This window comes from Symphodus melops (assembly GCF_947650265.1).
Source record: "Symphodus melops genome assembly, chromosome: 21".
NCBI lineage: Eukaryota > Metazoa > Chordata > Actinopteri > Labriformes > Labridae > Symphodus > Symphodus melops.
In genome coordinates, this window is record NC_136711.1 from 18,819,502 (window position 1) to 18,840,866 (window position 21,365).

Here is a 21,365-nt window from a genome sequence, read left to right on the forward strand (position 1 = left end):
TCGTTGTTGTTTTTCTTGCTCTGTCTCTATTCCCTCCTCATTCTTTGGGTCTTCAAGCTGTGACCCTCCAAGTCCCCCACTCGAGCCCTGACAGAATGAACTCATGCTTTAATACTAAAGCTTTTTCTTTTCTCAACAAATGAGCATGCATATTTCTTTCAAGTCAAAAATAATTTAAAAAAACAAAAAACAAAACACGCTGAATGCGATTAGTCACATCTGCGAAGCTGCAACCAGTTTCACGGTCAGCATCCTAAACCCTTTGGCAACGAGTCCTCACCCCTGTTTGGAAAACATTCAGTATTATTCAAATAGGTTTGTGTGTGTTTGGGTTGGAAGCAACGCGACAGAGGCTGAATCCCGTTGGCTGTGAGCCACTCACCAGAAAACCCCAAACAGACTTCTACCTTCAATCAACGTGACCAAACTTCTGCGCTCGCACACATTCAAAGGCTTCAAAGAGAGGAGGACGCACAAAGGGAGTCGAGTCTGAGCCCTTGTAGGAAAATATCTGAAATATGGATTCTGACTGGGAATGAGTTCATGACTGAGGGTGGTGTAAGTGGCAGTATAAAACACGCTGCATACAAAACAGGACGCTCACAAATTAGGCTTCATTATTCATGGAACAAAACAAGTCGGTAAATGTTTCCTGCTCAGACTCAGTGCTGACTAGAACAAATCTGTTCTGCTTTATTTCAGTGAGACGCACATTTTCTCTGTTCCAAAACGTAGACGTCTTATTGAGACAAAAAAAAAAGATCTCTCTTAAAGCGTCCTCCTTTGATCTGCAGGTTGGTTCTCACACACGGCAGGTTTTATAGGAGTGATTGCTTTTGATGATAAGTGAAGCACTTTGCAGGTTCGGGGGGGATCGAAGGATTAGAGCTCATGTTTCTGCTGAGAGGCGGATCAGTTCTGGACAGTTGAGCAGAAGAGAGGCAGAGCTAACAAGGCAGGAAGAAGCCAGTTATACTACACTGCCATTCTCATGTCTGAATAGCTTGAAAAAAAAAAAAAATCCGGAAGATTTGATCTATTCCTACACAATTAACACGACTCATCCAACACATAAACGTCTCGGTTCTTTTCTGAGCTTGAACCCCCCCGCGGCCCTGCTGCGATATTAAACGCTCCTCGTCACAGAGGAGGCTGTGTAAAGCTTTGGAAAGCAATTAAGGCGGCAGCTCAGAGCACACAAGGGGGGGGGGGGAGGAGGGGGAGGGGGAGGGGGGGGAGGAGGAGGGGGGGGGGGGCGTCATCATGGCCGTTCTGACAAGCGCAGACACTTACTGTGATGTGGATGGCTGAGCTTGAATTGATGAAATATTCATTTTTACCGCAGAGAAAAGGTGGTGGGGGTGGAGCTATGTTTAATTTAAAACATCTGTATCTATGTTTGATTCCACTCACTGTTTCATGAAGTGGGAATGACTGGATTGTGTCGTACAGGGAGGAGGTGGAGGAGTGAAGACACAGGGCTGAGTGTGATACGTTTAGAGATGGGAAGAGGAAGGTCGGCTGCAGACGCACACACGAGAGCACTCCATGCAATGTGAAGCTACAAGCTAACTCCAGAATGCTAACATTAGCCTACTAGCACAACAATGCAGCTCGGAGAATTCCGTCCGCTGCTTTACACTTACTTCTCAGATATGATGCGTTCTGTTTGACAGCTCCTTTGTTTGATACGAGAGTGGAGAGGGGTCGGAGGTGTGTCGCTGGAGGAGAGAGAGTTTGTTTTGGTTTCATCCTGGAGCTCAACGGCGACAAATACTGGATCAAAAAGTTGCACATTTGTCCTTTAAAGAAAGGATCCAAGTGTTTCACGGTCCCTCAGTGGGGTGTCGTTTCACGTCCTCTTTCAGGTGTAAAAACAAGTTGAAATGCCTCCAAGTCAAACATCCCCACATGGACAGTAATGTGTATCAGAGCGTATTATACTGTATTGTGTCGTACGGTGAGCTGTCACATTGTGTTGAATCGTATCATGACTTGTATTTTATTTCTTTTACTCTTCACTGTTTCAACATAAAAACGTGAAATAACATAAAACGACTGAAAAGGAAGTTGTGAATCCATCTGATTGTTTTGATCATGTGCTCAGGGAGGATCACTTTAACTTTCTGAAAAGTCTTTGTCGTGGCCTTCTTGGGATTTCTGATCGGTACCTCAATCGTTTGATTATTTTCACTCTACTTAAAAGCTGAAGGGACAGGAAGTCCAAGCGATCCCTCGCCCTGCCTTTAGGAAGCAGGCTGATCACATCGGTGGGTGTTATTCTAAATCCAGGAGGCAAACAGAGCGAGGAGAAGTGCGTCTGAGCCTCTGACAGATCTGGCGCTGCGGCCCTGGCTGGCGTAAGTTGGCGTGGTGTGCCAGGTGCTGATAAGGGGATTTTTGAGCGCAGCAGATCAGACTCGGGCTGGGATGTTTGCACAGAGAGTCAGTTCTGCTGTGGCGTCATTATTTGACTGTGTGTGTCAACGCCGTTTGTGCTGTTTGTCTCGGTGTGGTTCCTCCGGGCTTTCCCTTCTTCCTTATCAAAGCCTGCTCATCCTGCGTGATGCAAGATCGGACTCTCCTGAGGGAGAGGTGGAGGATCACTCGTCTGCTGCGTCTGTGGGAACGGCCCACGAACGGGGGGGGGGGGGGGGGGGGGGGGTCACGCAGATCAATAGAGAGGTCAACCAATCAATCAGCAACAGAAGTTAATTTGGCCCGGAGAACCGCTTCATGTGTGAGAGCGAGGGAGAGGTAGACACAAAAACAACATGGCGTGCAGGAATGTGACCACGTGACCCGCTGAGGCTCACGACCACAGAAACGCCTCAAACACTGCGAGCCACAAATCATTAATAAACTGCGTCTTCTCTTCACAGCAGTCATGTATTTGGACACGAAGAGGGTTCAGATCATAAAATGCAAAAATAGCTTTTTTCGTCAGGATTCCTTCAGGGTTTCAAACCGATGACAGCGGTCATGTAACATCCATACAGACCGAATACGGCGAGCGATTTGAATCCCAATCGTGTCAAGCGGTGCTCAGGCTCAGCAGATGTTTGCATTGGGAGGGTGACGATCGAAACTATCTGATAATTCTGATCCAACAAGAAGACGGGGGAAACTGTCTGAGTGTCAATCATTTCGCTCCCAGGCGTCGGGTGTCTCATCTCCTGCCTGTCACTCAGAGACGACGCTGTCGGCATCCAGGCGATTAGCATAGCGCCAGACAGAGCAGAACGCCACATGTATCTCTCATGATGCTCGCCGTGTGCACACGTCTGACACGTGTTGGCGTGTGCACTGAAATCATACAAGGACGCAGACAATGAGTGAATCATACACATGTGGTCAGCGGAGGGAAAAGCTGATGTGCAGGTTTGAGGGCGGTAAGACGAGGAAGAGGCTGCAGCAGATAAAACAAGATGAGATTAGTTTAAAAATAACCTCCGAGCCCGTCTGACAGGGAGGAAGGTTTGAGCCTCGGAGGTTATCGACGTGCAGAACGAAGCCGCTGAATTCTCAGTGAGAAGAGGAGAAGAGGCCTCTTCGTCCGAGAATAGCTTTTTGATGACTGCCGCTTTCAAGAATTCACAAGGACGAATCGAACGTTCACAAATGGAGAAAATGTTCAAGATCATAAAAAAAAGGATTTTTAGTTCCAGTTTTGTAAACTCGTTTAAATCGGAGAGAAGCAAAGCTGATTTAGAGAAGAATGAAGCGTAATAAGAAGCTGCAGGGGGCTTCTCAAAAACTCTGCTGTGAACATCTGGCAGGGAAATGTTTCAGCATCAATAATTCTCATTTTTAGACGACGTTATTGATCTGAGTTTCAAAGCCTCCCGAGTCGGTTTTTGAGAGAATATAAAGGAAACAAAGGTGAAGCGGTCTGACTCACCTTCTGGAGGAAGAGGACGATCCTCTGGACCATCTCGACCCGCTGCTCCTCAAGGCTGAAGAGGGTACGCGGCGTGCGGATGAAGACTTTGGTTTTTCCGTAGGCCGCGTCGTGGTCGAACCCGCAGCCCTGCAGGAGCCTCTTCACCGCGTCTTTGTCTGACGGAAGGTCGTGGTTCGGCCACGTGAACTCCGAGATCATCTTGTACCTGAATCGGGGAACACATCAGAGAACAACAGCTGCATGAAGAAGCTTCAGGCAGGAACAGAGTGAAGGAGAATCTCTCTTCAGTGAATAATCAGCTTCTGGTCACAGCGACCTGCAGGGACTGAAAATGTAAGCTAATGTGGAAGCGCCAAATCCTGCAGTTCCTCGAGTGTCCACTTGGGGCCGCCTGAAGAAGACCCAGGAGTAAAAAAAACAAACCAAAAACAGCTCGTCTGGAGGACGAGATAAGCCCCGCCCACCAACATATGCCACATCGCTTAGCAACATGTCTGTGTGTTTATAGCTTTTTATGAGGTTCATTCACAATGAACAACAGAGGAGTGAATCACACTCAGTCTTTTACTCCCACTTCTTTCCATAACCAATCTGTCTTTAATGTTTCTCCGTGATGTTTTATTGCCCTTTTTTATTATGTTTTATTACTCTGTTAACTCCTTTGAATTGCCTTTCCTGTTATAATTAGAAATCCAGAATCCTTCACGTCTCCTCACATCGCATCGTCGCTCAGGGAAGTGTTTATGGTTCCAACTTCATCCAACATGAGCAAGCGTGTGTCCAGGTGGGTATCATCCAGGTACGTCCTAAACTCTGATTGGCTATTTGCCCTGGACTTGTTAGGTTTTTTTTTTTTTTTTAATCTTATTCTTGCTTTGCGTCTTCCAGGATTTCACCGCCGAACCACTGGCAAGGCTGTGACGTAAAATCAAGACTATAAACTCACCAGAGAGAGAGAGAGAGAGAGAGAGGGCGAGAGAGAGAAAGAGAAAGAGAGAGAGAGTGAGAGAGAGAGAGAGAGAGAGAGGGATTGGAGTGACACTGGAGTCGGATTTCTTTTTAGCGTGTTATGCAAAAGAGTCATTATCTAATCCTCCTTCCAACAGGACAGATCATACGAGGGCAGTGTGCAAATGTGACAGCTGGGGAAGAAGGACGAGGCCGCAACAAGCGGGTGTTTACGATCTGTTTATGAGAGTGTGTCATTGACCATCAGGGCGGGAAAAATCTGCACGATGCCGTTTGGATCGAATTACAGGGAGATAGATGTCGACTTAAAGGCTGGTAACGGAGATTATCATAGACGGAATCAAATCTGAACCAGCTTGTAATGCTTACGATCTTATCTGTTACACAATGGTTTTTTTTTTAATGTGCGCTAGGACAATATGTGAGCAAAGGATTCTGGGTGTTATCTGACGTGAGGGAGGCTCTTCGTCCCCTCTTCGTCCTTCGCAGGGAAACAAGAAGTGACACGTCAGACATCCGTCCACTGACACTTTCCAAAGTGTCGCCCTGATGTGACAGAATCTCCCGTCTCCACTTTCTCGACAGGAGAAACTTCTCTTCTTGCACAGGAAGAGAAACGGCTCGTATGAGACTGCTGAATTTGAAAAAGTATTGTAATGCTTTATGATGATTTCTCTTTGCTCTGTGGATTATCCTCTGTATCGCTGGATTAGTGCACTCATCCAGCCGGCTGAGATCGTATCAGTGTGTGGCTGTCAGATTTATTAACACGCTTCATAAACACCTCCAGCTGTAGGATTTATTTACGCACCTCACATTGAGCCAATTTTTGTGTTGGAGATTTTGGATGGGTCTCAAATTTGAGGATTTGAGTATTATTATTTATTTTATTGTTTTATTTTATTGTTCTTAAATTTCCTGAGGGAGTCATCCCAAAGGATCAATAAAGTTTAGTCTAAGTCTAAGTCTTTAATTTTGATGTTTTGAATTTTGGACTGCAGTACCCATTTTAAACACTAGGTGACAGATACATATAACTTCTTTAACCATGAAAAGAATCAGCCGATCATTTAGTTGAGAAAAATAACTGGTGGTTCTTTACGTTACGATAAACACAAACAGGGGTCCAGTTTGGATGAGTCTCGTCGTCATGGTTACCTCTGTAGAAAACGAGGATACGTCTGTCTGTAGGCGAAGCCGGCTCGTCGCACTCTGACGTTCTCCAGCAGCCCGAGGTACTCCACCTGGTGTTTGCAGCGCTCCTGCTCGAACAGCAGAGGAGACTTCACGTCGTTGGGTTTGATGCAGCGAACGTAGTATGGTTCCTGTGGAGAGCGACAGCACGTCAACGGTCACAGCAGCATCAGTTCTATCGCCGTAAATCAACTGTCAATAAATACTCAATCAATACACATTATGTCCAACGCATAGGAGAGTGTAGTTCAATGAACAAAAAGTGAAACCTTAAAGAACTTTCTGAAGTCTTCTTGTAAAAAGAACATTGGAAGACAGATTGAACTGGGCATGCCTGCGGTTGCCATGGCGATTTGATGCTGTCTGTAAGTTGTTTAGTGCAGGCACATTTTTAGGAAAATGTCCCGGAGTCTTTGAATGGACTCGTGACTTTCGACATCAGTCGTAAAAAAACAGAAACACCAAACGTGGCAGAAAAATCATCCAACGTTTCAGATCATTAAAAAATAATAATAATAATAAAAAAAAAAAAAGTTAAGTTAAACCCCCTCCAGCTCGTGCAGCATCAGCCCGGCTTGTTTTACATATAACTATCTCGTTCTCGACAGAATACTGCTGGCATATTTCACATTTTCAGAAACTTAAAAGAGACTCTCAGCTTCTCTCAGTTTGTTTCATGTGCTGTGTGTGTGTGTGTGTGTGTGTGTGTGTGTGTGTGTGTGTGTGTGTGTGTGTGTGTGTGTGTGTGTGTGTGTGTGGGAGGGGGGCTCATACCACATTTAACCTTTTAGCAAAAATCAAAAAGAACAAAAGTGTAAAATGCAGCAGAAGTTTGGAGAGGGAGCTCCGTGTTCGAGGGCACAGACCTCTTTAAAGTGATGTGAAGTGATCTTTCAAACGGCTCTTTCAGATTATTTCAGAGGTGGCTAAATGCTGTTTTTTGCCCTGCATGTAAAAATAATGAGGCGTCACCTTGCTGGCCAGGTTCTCCACCAACAGGATCATGGAGTTTTTAAAGAGCGTCGCAGCCGTCAGCGGCCTTTTCGTCACTTCGGTGATGCTGAGCTTGCCCTCGGGCCACATCGCCTTCAGTACCGGGTTCGAGCTGGACGGGAAGGAAACGTTTGGTGAGTAATATTTCAGTATTTGAATCACTCCTACCATGCAAGAATCTACATCTTAGCACCCGTAGCTCTCCAGGTATAATCCTGTCGACCCGCATTAAGAGCATTATAAAAGGCTTATCAGACAGGTCAGGAATGACTACACCACTCATTTATATGCAGCAGAAGGAAAACACGGGAGGATAGAAGGAGAAATGGTGGAGGAGGATAAGAGGGGGGGATTAGCTGTGTTGGTGTAATTAAAGAGCAGCAGGTGTGTGTGTGTGTGTGTGTGTGTGTGTGTGTTACCTGTTATACAGCAGCCTTTTAAAATCCTGGAACAGAGTGTCTTTGTTCTTATCGATGAAACCGACCACCGAGTACCTGTGAAGAGAGACGACACACGTTCAGGCCTCTCTCGACATCCTTCCAGTTTGAACCGTCTATTCAAGCTTCGCTCCCTCTGCGCTGTTGTCGCCATCGCTGCCCTGCAAAGTGTCCTGCGTCCACTCAAACCATCACAACCCCAGCGTCCGGCGACAGGGACGACCTCTCATCACCCCTCAAACGTTTGCATCTGAAATGAATCTGCGAGGAGCGACGAGGTCAAAGTCGAGATGCCAAACCACTTAAACCCCATTACACACTAAAAACCATGTCGCCTAATTAAAATGGGCCTTTTTGGCCTCTGTTTATTCAGATATCTGGAGTGGCTCTGAATCAGTGAGAGGCTTCTTCCCCTGAGTCAATAACCCACTGTGTCTGATCAGATTAAAGCATTAATGAGCATGTGTACCTGATAAAGTGGGTGCATAAATTTCCGCCTCTGTTCGTCTAAATATGAGCAACATGCTAATATCCGCTTGAAGCGAATCGCTGCTGTGAGCGGTCATCCTGCTGTGAGATGATGCTGGAGCCGCTCTAAGTGGCTCGGGGATCAATCGGCCAGCCGGCCCAACTCCTCTGCCCGAGTCCTCCCCCGGGTGGCACACACACACACACACACACACACTTATGGGCTCAACATGTTTCCCTGAGAGCTCTTTTTGGGGACTTAGTGTGTGTGTGATTTATTCATTTGAATGATGTCCAAGTCCTCCAGGGAGCTGGAAGTGGTGCTGCCAGTATTGTGCAGGTCCTTCAATGAAGACGTTGTTGAGTGTGTGCAGAGTCTTTAAGTGTGTGTGCTTTTTGTTTTCAATATGAAGGAGGTTTAAATAGTTGGTTATTCCACTTTACTTCTTTCAAAGACGTATTTTTAATGTCATCGGTTTCTCCTCGCCGACGGACCAGGATGTGGGACGCACATCAAAGTGAAACAACGCGGAGCCGTGTTGGAAATGTAAGTGCATGAAATACTCTTTGATCGACTCGTTCCTCATTCACATTACTCAGCAGTAATCCTCCTGTGAGTGTGTGTGTGTGTGTGTGTGTGTGTGTGTGTGTGTGTGTGTGTGTGTTGACTGATTTTAAAGTCAGGACTTCTTTGAGGGGATTAACATCGACTCGTCAAACGGAGCCGCTTCGAGGTCACACGAGGTGACTGGTATTCAGGCGGCGTCAATGTTAAGATGTTAATAAATGCAGCAGTCAGAGAGAGTCACCTCGAGCCCACATTTCTCTCAGGCTCCATCACAACATTTTGGCTGCTCCGGTTCCAGCTGTGGTTCACTGACTTTTGAATATGGATCGAAAAACAGCAGAGAGCATTGTGTGTGTGTGTGTGTGTGTGTGTGCATGTGTGTGTGTCTGAGTGTGGCATCAGAATCAACACTGAAGGAGTAGATGAAGCAACAGAGCCCACTGCACGACGCTATGATGAGAATATTTGAAAGAAGTGGAGAAGAAACATAAAGCAGCTGTTTAGTTACGTGCACGGAGACTCTATGCACCGTGCTGCAGGAACAATATAGAAAGGTCACGCCGCCTCCGACCGGCTCCAGGTGAGAGATTATCATCATCATGGGTGTATTTCTGCTCTGTCTTGTTAATCTTGTCATTTCTTTTTTTTTAAAGGTTTATTTTTGGCCTTTTTGCCTTTATTGATAGGACAGTGGATAGAGTCGGAAACAGGGAGAGAGTGGGGAGAGACATGCGGGAAAGTGGCCACAGGCCGGACGCGAACCCGGGCCGCCCGCGCGAGGAGCAAAGCCTCGCAACATGGTGCGCGCGCTGCCGCTGCGCTATCGGCGCCACCAATCTTGTCATTTCTTCCCGTCCTGCACTCGAGTCAAGATTAGATTTTACATGAAAAGTGAAACGTCAGGGTGAAGCTGAATACATGAAATCCAAACCTTCAGAATAAATCAAATTAGCAGTATCATGAATGCTGGTTATTAATGAAAGCCCTCTCACAGGGTAAGTGGCTGCGTGCAAACATTTAAAGTGAGGTAAGTGTTGCTCGTCTTTCCTCAAGTGGCTAAAAGTCAAAAAAAGAGAAAACGGGCAGTTTGAGTTTTGCAGCTCTGATGCATGAATATGTATTCAGTTAAAAGCTTTAGCTGAATAAATCAAAGGTTGGGATACTTACACCACGTCGCCCGCGTAGTGCCGGATGCGAAAGTCTCTGTCAAACTCCAGACTCTTGTCAGCGGGTGAGAGCTGCAGAAACAGACGGAGCGGAGAGTCAGATGTAACAAACTACACGAGACAGGAAGTGAACTTTCCCTCCTTTAAAGCCCTTTTCGAACGCTCCTCGAGCCTTTTATTCTGAACAGACGATGTCGACCCGTGACATGGATCATCAAGAAAACAACGTGAGTGGTTGATGGGCAGCTGTCAGAGCTGCTCCAGCCCCCCTGTGCCCCCCCCCCGTACAGGTAATGATGGATGGAGGTTGTGTTACGACACTCTGGGAAATGGTTCCTGTAAATTTAAAGTCATGAGATTTGTGGCTTCAACTTGAAACTTCATGGAGTACTTTGATTGGACGAGGCTGAATGAAGAGTTAGCGACAAAATCTGAGGCAGCTCTTTTCTAAACAGGCGGAACGAAATGCTAAGAGTGATTTGAAAAACTGCAGCAGTGGAAGCAGGGATGTGGAAAACCCTGTCAGGGTGGATGAAGAGGAGCGCAAGATGATGTGATGAATACGACTGACTGAGGAGGAAGAGGAGGAGAAAGAGGAGGTGGAGAGTGACGAGGGAAGGCGTGTTAGGGAAGAGTGTGTGACAGTGGAGCCTGTCGCGTACATGTGAAGCAGTGAGCAGGAGAGGAGTGAGGCAGGAAGCATGAATGAATAAAGCCGAGAACAGAGGAGAGAGAGAGAGAGAGAGAGAGAGAGAGAGAGACAGAGGAGAGAGAGAGAGACAGAGGAGAGAGAGAGAGGAGAGAGAGAGAGATTAGCATGTCAGAATAAGGAACCAGCAGTGCAGGAAGAAGCAGGATTAAAGCCACTGATAAGAATCTCTGAACTCCCCAGAACGATAAAACAGTGAATTCATATCAATGTCTCTGTATGATCACTAAAGAAACATCCGGAACCAGACTGATCACGCTGTCGTTGGCTCGGTGAGCGAGTTTCAGTCAGTGACACGTATGACGGTTAAAAATCTGACAGATACAGGAAAATATCTGCAGAGACGTTAGAGTGCTTTGCCCACAGGGGGCGCCAAAATCAACACAACACAAATGTTCCTGAACTACCCAGAACTTCAGTTTACACTTCACTCTGAATAAATCACTGCATCTCATTAGCGACCTGGCAGCAGCATCATAATCATAATAATAATAATGACATTGTACAACAATAATGATGAATACAATGTTCTAGTTTCCTCAGAAAAGTTGAAGAAAAACAAGAGATATAAATCACAGCCAATAAATACAAGTTCTGAAGTCACACAGACTTCTACCTCGATGCTTTTTCAGTCAGCCAAGCCGACACACTCTGATCCATCGCTCTGAGTCTGTGTGAAAAGGAGTGAGTCATCGGAGGGTTCAGTGCACCCGCACACACACACACACACACACACACACACACACACACACACACACACACACAGACAATGAACGAAGGAACAGTCCCACATGAGAGGAGAATATTTCTGAACACAATGAAACAGACAGATTTTGAATGAATCACTCAGCCTGGTTTTCAGGTCCAAACGATCAAAACCTCTCAGGGCTTTTTTTTTCAGTAAATCTCTCCGACAGATGAAGAGTGAAATCACAATCAAACTGCGGAACTCCAGAAATCGACTCCATTGAAGGGCTTCCAGAAAACGTTTCATCCACGGCCGCTTGCCCGGCAAACAAAGAGAATATTTGATGCCTTAGGGAGGCATGTAGCTGGAGCTGAGAAAGACATGAAGCGGGGTCGGAGTTGAACCCCGGTCACCAGATTCAAAGACTCCACTGAAGCCGAGGGGGAAAAAAAAGTTACTGAAGAAAGTGTAACTGCAACACTGGCCTGGACTTCCTGCCTGCTCGTACGGCCAATGGCCACCATGTTGGTTCGCTCAGGCGGCAGAATGTGAGCGACACTTGAGACTGTTCATTGATTGTTTTTTTGGAGCAGAGTTTGAGTTGAGTTATTGCTGCTTGTTTCTGTTATAATAATGTGCAGAAACATGTCGGAACCAAGCAGGTCCAGAGAGCGCCGCGGTGCAACGTCAGGAGCTGTTAACTACCCTGAGGTTTGCATTTTGCCGTCACGTTGTTGTTTCCTGGAGCTCTGTACGTGGAGCAGAGGGCAGACATGAAATCTGACGTCTCCGACACGTTTTCAGAGTGTTGCTGGAAACACGCATGCATGAAAAACACCAACAGAGAGACAAGCAGATGCACCATGGGACAGACGGACTGCATCTGCTGGAAGCCTCTCTGCTCCTCGTCCATCTCAATCAGTTACACTCGAACACACACACACAAACACACAAACACATGACCATCACATCCTCCGTCGAGAAATTAGGCTTTATCCCAAACACAGGGGAGTGGGCGAACGATAAAGCTGCCAAGATGTGTGTGTGTGTGTGTGTGTGTGTGTGTGTGTGTGTTTAGAGCGATGCAGGGAAAACAAACAAGCAAACAAGATCAGAATAATGAAGAAGCTGGAAAGAGTGTGTGTGTGTGTGTGTGTGTGTGTGTGTGTGTGTGTGTGTGTGGGGAACACCAGTGTTGATGAAATAAAAACACAGAACTTCTTCCTCTGACTAATTATGATCTAAATATAGACACAAATATTCTATATACCTGCCTATATATTGATTTCAGTTTTTTTAATCAGTCAATAAATTAATTTAAAATTTACAAAATAAACAAATGTGTTCATTTCAGGTTGTTGTTTTTTTTTTTTAACTCTGGTTTAAAATCACTTTAAATTCTGTCTGTCTACAAAGACTGAGCTCCAATGTTTAAAAGTTTGATGGAGGAGTCAAGCGATTGTTTTTCTGTGTATTTAACTCTAAAATGCTTTTCCTAAATAAATAATAAAAAAATAAAAAATAAAAATGACTTTAAATGAAATATGGTTTGGGACAATACAACTAACCTAAGACTGTATTGATGTCTCTACCATGCTGAAGAGACATTTGTCCACTTGTCTGGATTAATTGTGGACAAATTGATCGATTAATCAATAGTTAAATATTCAATCGGTTGACTTTGTTTTGTTTGTTCAACTTTTTAAATGTACAATAAAAAGGAAGCTGGCGTGCTCAGATAATACGAGGTGCGCTGTCGTCGGGTCAAACAGCAGTGGAGCAGCTCAGCTGTGATTGGTCGAGGAGTGGTCTCTGAAGCCTTTACAGGTGTGTGGGAGCGGTGAAGGTGGAAAAGGTAAGAACCTGTACGCACTTCAGAGACCACTCCACTGAGGCGAGCTGCTCCTCTGCTGGTTTAAACATTTATTATTCATGTAACACATTTTATAACAAAAATACAGTCCTTCACTTCTTTACTATCAACGCCAAATGTTTTGTATTCATAGCGCTGATTTTAGCTGATGCTTTACAATGTCGAGTAAAAGAAAATAATCGTATCCAAACTCTTGAGCCCAGCAGCTCAAACGTTTGCGTAGAAAATAAATTGATTATTTTTTATTTTTACTGCAGAGGAAAACGCTTCTGCTGTAGTAGAAAAGCTCTTGATGCTAATTCAGGCGGGGAAAACTCAGAGATTATTCTGAGCAGCTTCAGGCAGATCGCCGTGTGAATGTAAAGCAGGCAGGGTGCAGAAAAAAGAGCAAGGTCAGCAAACTCTTCCTGCACCAGCAGAGCTTACGATACAGAAACACCAGGGACGTGTGCAGGAGCGCCGCTACACCTTTCCCCATTATTGGTTTTTATCATTAAATTGTGAGACGGCAGGGGAAATGTTAGCGCGTGACAACGCTGAGGTTAACAGTTTGTAACAGCCGGAGGGGATCAGCGTCATCGAGACCTTATAACCCAAAGATTATCAATTTGCACAAAAGCAAGGAAACCAGATCAGAGTCCAGTAAACCTCAGAGCTCCTCTTCAACATGTGTGTTGTTGTAAATCCACTCTGATCCTGTATTTGATCATGTCTATAAACCCCTCTGTTTCAGCCCTGCTCAGAACAGGCTGTTTCTGTGTCTGTAGCTTTAAATATGTAAATGAGCTGTGTCTGACCACGCCCCCTCTCTGGAAGGACTCAGGTGTACTCGGTGCTTTCTGGCTCCATGTCCTATTGTTTACGGTGAGAAGGCAGACTCAGAGGGCAGAACAAACACCTAGCTGTGGGAGTGTCACCCACCTGGGGGAGGGGCTACTGCCCTTTGTGATGTCATGAAAGGAAAATCTCCAAACGGCCTGTTTGAGCACACGTTTTCTGAAAAGAGGAGCAGGCAGAAGACGGAGAGGATGGACTTTTCTCATCACTGGGGGGTTTGTAGACAGACTAGAGACACATGTTAGAATCAGAGGAACATGGAGAAGAGGAGTTTGCAGAATATGAGACCTTTAAATCTGTTTTCAGCGATGAAACCCACCGTGACCCCCCCACTGATGTATGGAGGATTGTATTCATTTAGAAGCGAGGTTAACAACCTTTTTGAATGCATTGCCAGTTTTCTGTGTTTTTTTTTTTTCTTCACATATTAAGAACAAAAGCAGAGCAGGTATCGGGGAAACACGAGACATCCGCAGGAGAAAAACAGGCAAGAAAAGTGTGAAGAGAGCGAGGGCTGAGGTGAGAGGGCGAGAGACAGCAGAGGAGAGAAAATAACAAGAACATGGTGAAATGACACTGGAACAGCACAGAGTGTCAACGTGACGGGAAGTGATGATAACACACTTCAACACAACAGTTTCACCTTTTGCTCTCATTATTGATCTGCAGAGAAAAGACGGTTTACCGCACTCACAGGTCCGTTAACTATGTACACATAAACACAGGAGACCGACTCTGCCTTTACCCATCTGTTGGTTCAAATGCTACATGCTACATGTGGCTATGAGGCTTAAACATAAAGCACGACTTCAAAGAGCTGAGAGTGGTGAAACACGTCAGTCAAACTTGTACAAATGGACCCTAAAATACAGAGTTGGAGTTTTCTTTCGGGTCATTGCACGTTTTTGTTTTTTATGGTTAGTCACTCTGAATTCTGAAGAACTTGTAAACCTGACTGTTTTTTACTCTCCGAGTCATTTTGACAGCTTGAACACCTTCTGACACGGCAGACAAACCGCCTGATGTCTTGGCCTCTCTCTGGTTGATCTAACTGTCCACAAACATAGATTACTTTGACCCTTCAGTCTGACCGATCCTATCACCCCCCCTCCCCCTTCCTGTCTGCCACCTGTGCCCCCCCGACTCTCTCCAGCACCTGGTCTGAACAGTGACCCATGAGGGCACAAGCCAGACCCCCCGAGGAGCAGCGTCTGACTGTCTCCAAACCTGTCAGCAGCTCTCAGTGGGAACATCGGGAGATAATCCAGGCGGCAGATGAGGGGATGGATTTTTGCATTTCATGCCCAGCGCGCTGACTAGCAGCTGTCAGGTTATTAAAACATCAAGGATCTAGTTTTCTCCTCAGTACAGACAAGTTATATATAAGAGATGGACTTATACATAAAACTCATAGAACCGCCTCTATCTCCTGCTTCGTGCTAATGGACTTCTCTTTGTGTCCTTTCTGCTGATGCTAACCTTGACCTCCCTGGAGCTAACGTGCTGTGATTAGCATCCGCAACACATGGCCCATGAAAGCTTTACCACTTAGCACAGACCCCCGACATGAATACACACATGTAGCAGGAGGCGGAGGACACACACACACACACGCACACACACAAAGTTCACATCCAATTAGCATGCATCCTACACCTGTGCATGTCACGATACGTTGGGGGGAAAGTAAAAGTGATAAAGGAAGTGAAAGAGCTGAGAGAGAGAGAGAGAGGGAGAGAGAGAGGGGGGGGGCAGGGAGTAATGAGAGGCAGGAAAGTGAAGCAGCCATGATGGATACTGAAAAAGAAACAAGCGTGTCAGCAGATGAAAAGCAACATGAAGCGAGAACGAGGAGTGTGAGGATGATGAAGCAGTAACATCCACACCGTTTACCTTTTCTGTCCTATATGCAGAGTTTGAGAAAAACATACACCTTTAATAACTCATCTTTTTGGCCCGTTTAAGGTCAGCAGAAAGTGCATTTAAAAGGTAGACGTATCAAATCTTAAAAATGAAGCTTCCACATTCGTGTCTTTATGCTGCATTATTCGTAATGGCCAGCAGGGGGCGACTCTGAGAAGAGGAACTTTCCTGACCTCAATCAACGTTTTTCCTCAGGAGTTTGTCGTCTTCGTCGTTACTTTGAAGGCTTATTCAGTCAGAAAGATTTCAGGCACAACAAGCTGGAGACAAACAAAACACCAAACTGCAGGATGCATCCACTCCTTGTATACTCATTCTTAGTTCTACATGTTAACATACACGGATCACTTAATTCAGCGTTAGCGTTATAAAAAGTTAAAAAATGTGGTTTTATCTTCTAAATGCACAGTTACTGTCATGATGAGAAAGCGTGACATATTCCGGGACTACTTTCTGCGGCGGATTGATACGCCTTTGGTGCACCGGTGTGTGTTTACAGCAGCAGATCAGAAAATGAAAGCTTTAAAAATATGCTTTAGCTCATATGCTCATGGTAATTAGGGGAAATGTCATCTACTGCAACAGTGAGGCTCAGAGGTGTGTGTGTGTGTGTGTGTGTGTGTGTGTGTGTGTGTGCAGCTCCCAGCATACTGTTGCTAGTGGCAACAACTACTGGAGCAGCTGCAGTTTGGCTCCTTCAGACTGTTCCCGGGGTCAGACTGGAGAAAGTAGAAGTCGCCTGGTATTTTATCTTCTGCTAGAAAACTTGTCACTTGTTGGGCGTTTAACTGATCAAACATTTTCACTTGAGGTTTTATTTTTTATTTCAGAAGTCAACTCTGTTTATTTAAACCTTGATCACGTGTCCACTTGGTGATGAACTCTTATCGACCCTATGATACATATGACTATGGTGACTCCTTATTTCTAGAGGACGGTTCGGTCCTGATCAGAGCACCTCGAGCCTGACGCTCTCAGGGAATATAAGTCCGACCCCAGAATAGCTCCATCTCTCTCTCTCTCTCTCTCATCCCACCATCATTTGCACATTTTGCTCCCACACATCCACATGTCCACTGAGGACAGACACGCTTCGACTCAGTCGGTAGAGTCGTCGTCTCTCAACCAGAGGGTCGAAGGTTCAATCCCCAGCTCCTTCAGAAACATGTTGATGTGTCCTTGTGTGTGTGTGTGTGTGTGTGTGTGTGTGTGTGAAAGCACTTTGAGTAGGCTCAAGTCCCTTTACCACATTGCTGTGTGATTTGTCTCTATGTTCATGTTGCTGATGTCCAATGATGAACCTGATGTGTTTTCACACAGAAGTTTTCAGACCACTGAAGAGCCCAGTGGTGCAGAAGGAACAAGGCAACAAGACGACGAGTAAAATAAACCAGCGTGTTTGTGCTGCAATGACTCCAAAACAGAAGGATTCAAGTCCATGCAGAACGCCGGCAGCTGGTCAACAACACTCAAACATCAGTGACGCTGCGTCACAGCAAATCGCCTGCCTGCATCATCGCACGATCAGAAAAATCACACGTCCGACTCCTGACTCCACATGACGTACGGAGATGTGACGGCGCCTCTGTTCCATGTTTCACTTTGTTCGCTCATACGTAATGTGTACTTTGAGATAGCAGCGGTCTATAGAGTGAATAAACAGACAGGGAGAAGAAGAAGGTGAGACTGTGAGTGCTTCAAACAGGTGGACAGAGAGAGAGAGAGAGAGAGAGAGAGAGAGAGAGAGAGAGAGAGAGAGAGAGAGAGAGAGAGAGAGAGAGAGAGAGAGAGAGAGAGAGAGAGAGAGAGAGAGAGAGAGAGAGAGAGAGAGAGAGAGAGAGAGCAGCATCCTTCAGACTGCAGACACTCGTACAGGAATAGATCTCTGACTCAGTCGCCGGCTTTGCGTCTTCTTCTTGGCAGCGAAGCTGAAAAATGTCCACTTCATATTTATTTTGTTTGTTTGTTTGGCGGAGGCGCTGGCAGGGTTATAAATCCACTCTGTGATTTTGGACCATGTGATGAGTAATCTTCATCAAGCGTGTAAAGAAACACATGTTAGAGGAGGAGTCTTTACCAGAAACCTCCGCAGCATTAAAGCTTCTGTGTGAAGAGTCTGAGTTTGGTGATAAAAGGTTTTACACATTTAAAAAACAGAGAGAAGAAGAAGGACAGAATCCAGGCAGCTTTCACTTTCACCAGTGACTGTGAGAAGTGTTTCACTGGATAAACAAGCTGGACGCTCACTGTGTGAGTCGGTGCCATATGGTGCTCTGCAGAGTGAGGACATTAGAGCCTCGGCTCCTGGAGGAGAGTAAGAAATCACAACCTGTCTTTAATGAAGGATCAGGAACAGATTTTAAATTTCAGTCCCACAGGCTGGACTTTAACAGGTGAGGCTAATCAGTACTAAATCTCTGTTTTTTTATTCTCGTCCTTTCCCTTGTTGCCAGGCATCCTGACGAACTCTCACACTTTGTCTCTTCTCTCCACCCTCACACTCTGGTCCTGGCAGACAGACGTGAAGAGATGAACAGACGTGAGCAGCAGTGTGTGTGTGTGTGTGTGTGTGTGTGTGTGTGTGTGTGTGTGTGTGTGTGTGTGTGTGTGTGTGTGTGTGTGTGTTCCCTTCACAGCCTTGAACATTTTCTGAACTTTGCGCAGGGCTCATTTGCGTGGTGAGCGCAGGTTACGTCGTCCATCCTGGGTCACATTTATCTTTGTCTCGTTTCATAAAGCTGGGAGTTTTTCAGCGACCTCGAGGTCGTACTCCTCTGCTGCATTTAAAGACATCGACTGAAAATACGACACGACAGCGATCCAAACAAAAACAGTCCGAGCTATTTTCACTCTTTTAAAGAGAAATGTTTTGAATGATATTACTCGACACAGGTAAAGAAAATGACTGCACGTCTAATGCTCATGCATTTTAAATGATGTATGCAACATCTTTACGCAGCAGGTTTTGAGCCACAAAGACATGAAGTGAACATGCACTAAGTTTAATACACACAAATATATAAATATCATGGACAGCTGCAGGTGCCTTTAAAGAGTGTAAGTTTGACTGTAACCACTAAGAGGCGCTGAAGACATGTACATGTACATATTTATCTAAACTTGAATTTCCCTTGGGATCAATAAAGTATCTATCTATCTATCTATCTATATGTTCAGTTTAATGAATGAAATAATTAATTTTCATTGTGCTTGGCCAGGACACTTTTATAAATGAGCTTCTTAATCTCAATGTGGTTTTTCCTGCTTAAAAAATAAATAAATAAATACATAAATAAATAAATAATTAAATAAATAAATAATTAAATAAATACATAAATAAATAAATAATAAATAAATACAGCATGCATGAATGACACAGTTAAACACAGGTCTTTTGAAATGTCTACACCTGGATAAGGAGAGTTGCAGACCACAAACACTGAATGTGCTGAAAGCTGCATTGTTCTGAGTGTGCAGTTTATGACTTTAATATGGTGGAAGGCAAATCTGTTTGACCCCAAAGAGTCGCAGAGAGGATTATTTCTGTACGGTAACATCATGCTTTTGGATAAAAGCCTCGTCTCTCATGCACCGAGCACAGGTTAACTCACTCCATTGTTCACTTTAATGGCCACACAGGCCGACTGTTCCCCTTAAAAGCGCTCCAGAGAGCCACTAAAGCCCCCGACAATTTACACTACTTCCTGAGAGAAGTCCATTATGTTAATGTTACCTAGCAACAGGAGTCCGGACAGTAACGGGAAGAAGAAGGAAATAAAAACGGGATGATATTGATTCATAGCAGTATTTGTTCCAGGCAGTAACAGCTGGATGACTGCATGTTTTAAAGCTTCTTTTCAAGCCGTGCTGCAGGAGGAGGACGAGGTCAGAGAGCAGCAGCAGCAGAGAGGGCGACAGCAGGGAGCGGATTGACTCCAAGATTGAAGGAAAAGTCTCACCAAATCAATACACCCTGCAGCACGGCACAATCTTGAGCCCCGTCCTGGCTCTTCCTGTGTACCCACAGCTCCCTCTTTATTGTGCGTCCCGCCTCCACTCGCTTTTAAAGGAGCATCAGTGTGTGAGCTGCCCCATCGCCTTGGCTCAATATTCTGTCTTTGCATGGGAACGTGAAGTTGCCAGGAGGCGTCTGAATAGGCTTTCTCATAGAGGTGCCTCACTTTGCAGCCTGTTGCTTTGACTAGTTGAAATGTGTATGATGAGGATGTTTGTCCTCCGTTTCCCACTGCATCACTTGCTCGCTCCGTATCTTTTTTTTTTTTTTCCTCTCCTCCACTTCTCCGCTTGATTCTCCTCATAAATCTGTAAAGAAAACATCCCCTTCCACCTCCCTCTCCTCGCCTCCCTCCCTCTCCTCGCCTCCCTCCCTCTCCTCGCCTCCTTCTACCTCCGACACCCGCTCTCACACAGCAGAGCAGCAGCTCCACACGCTCCCATTGGCTGGCAGTGACATCACTTTCGCAAAGTGTCGAGTCAGACTCCAACACGCTCTGCAGGACGGCTGACGCCACCGTGTGTCCGCAGAGAAAACTGCAGCCTTTTTAAAAAAAAAACACCCCAGCTGTAGTTAAAGTAGCTTTTATCAGGCTTTTCCATCTGCAGAGAAACTGACTCGGGTTCAGTGTTTGAGGAGCGACTTCCACCTCATCCCCGTCATCTGATCCCGGGCAGACAGCGTGCTGGACGTTAGCCGGCTAAATTGGCTTACGCCCGTCTGGCCGTACACAACATTAAAGTGAATTAGCCTGTGATCCATGGTGATTATAGAAACTAAAAGGATCATGTTCCCTCGCCTCGCTCCGTGTCTAATGGCGATCACTGCTCGCTGAAATCTGCCCTCTGCTGTTCTCAGGTTACTGAAACAACTTCCTGCATCACCATCGTCTCCCACCCAGCCTGATGTCTCCACCTTGTCCTCCGGGTTAAGGACGAAGTCTGAGTGAGCGTGATCACGTTTAAGTCCACTCATCGTATCCCACAATGCATTATGGGTGCAAGTGTGCAAAATGACGGTGACTATCCGAGCAGTACTGCATATACCATCATGCATTGCAGGTCAAAAAGGACGGCAGTAGCTCAGTCTGCAGAGGCTTGGGTTTGGAACCCGAGGCCTCACCGGTTCAAGTCCGAGTCTGAGCACTGCTGAGGTGCTCTTGAGCAAAGCACCAACCCGCCCCCCCCCCCCCCCCACTCCTCTCATGACTGCATGTCCACAGATCCTGTTTGTGCGTGTTTTTTCCGCCTATTATAACAAAAGTGTAAAAAGTGAATTTCCCGCTGAAAGAGGCGGCATTAGGATTTAAAAATAAATAAAATTAAAATAAAAAGACGTGAACTATTCAGTGTTTCCCACCTTGCGGCTGGTGTAGTGGGCGTGTTTGGCCAGCTTGCCGTTGAGTCCTTGGAGAAAGACTTCGTCCGTCACTTTGCCCACATTCATGCAGGCTTCATCCAGCACGGAGAAGATCCCCTTGTGCTGCAGCTCCACCAGATCCACGATGATCTGGTTGTTGAAGTAATCGATCTAACAACACGGGACACAGAGGACGTGAGCGTGTGAATGACAGCCGTCTGATTTCATACACTAAGACAAGATATTAGGAATAAAGAGGAGG

The 21,365-nt window shown here is 45.6% G+C and overlaps 1 protein-coding gene across 1 annotated transcript in view; it reads right to left on the bottom strand.

Annotated features, from left to right (window-relative positions):
* Positions 1 to 21,365, bottom strand: part of myo1d (myosin 1D) — an 83,606-nt gene that overhangs the window by 40,262 nt on the left and 21,979 nt on the right. Inside the window, 6 exon segments of the mRNA XM_079334018.1 lie at positions 3,902 to 4,109; positions 6,032 to 6,198; positions 7,040 to 7,172; positions 7,480 to 7,554; positions 9,701 to 9,771; positions 21,104 to 21,274. Coding sequence (XP_079190144.1) covers positions 3,902 to 4,109; positions 6,032 to 6,198; positions 7,040 to 7,172; positions 7,480 to 7,554; positions 9,701 to 9,771; positions 21,104 to 21,274 — 825 coding nt within the window.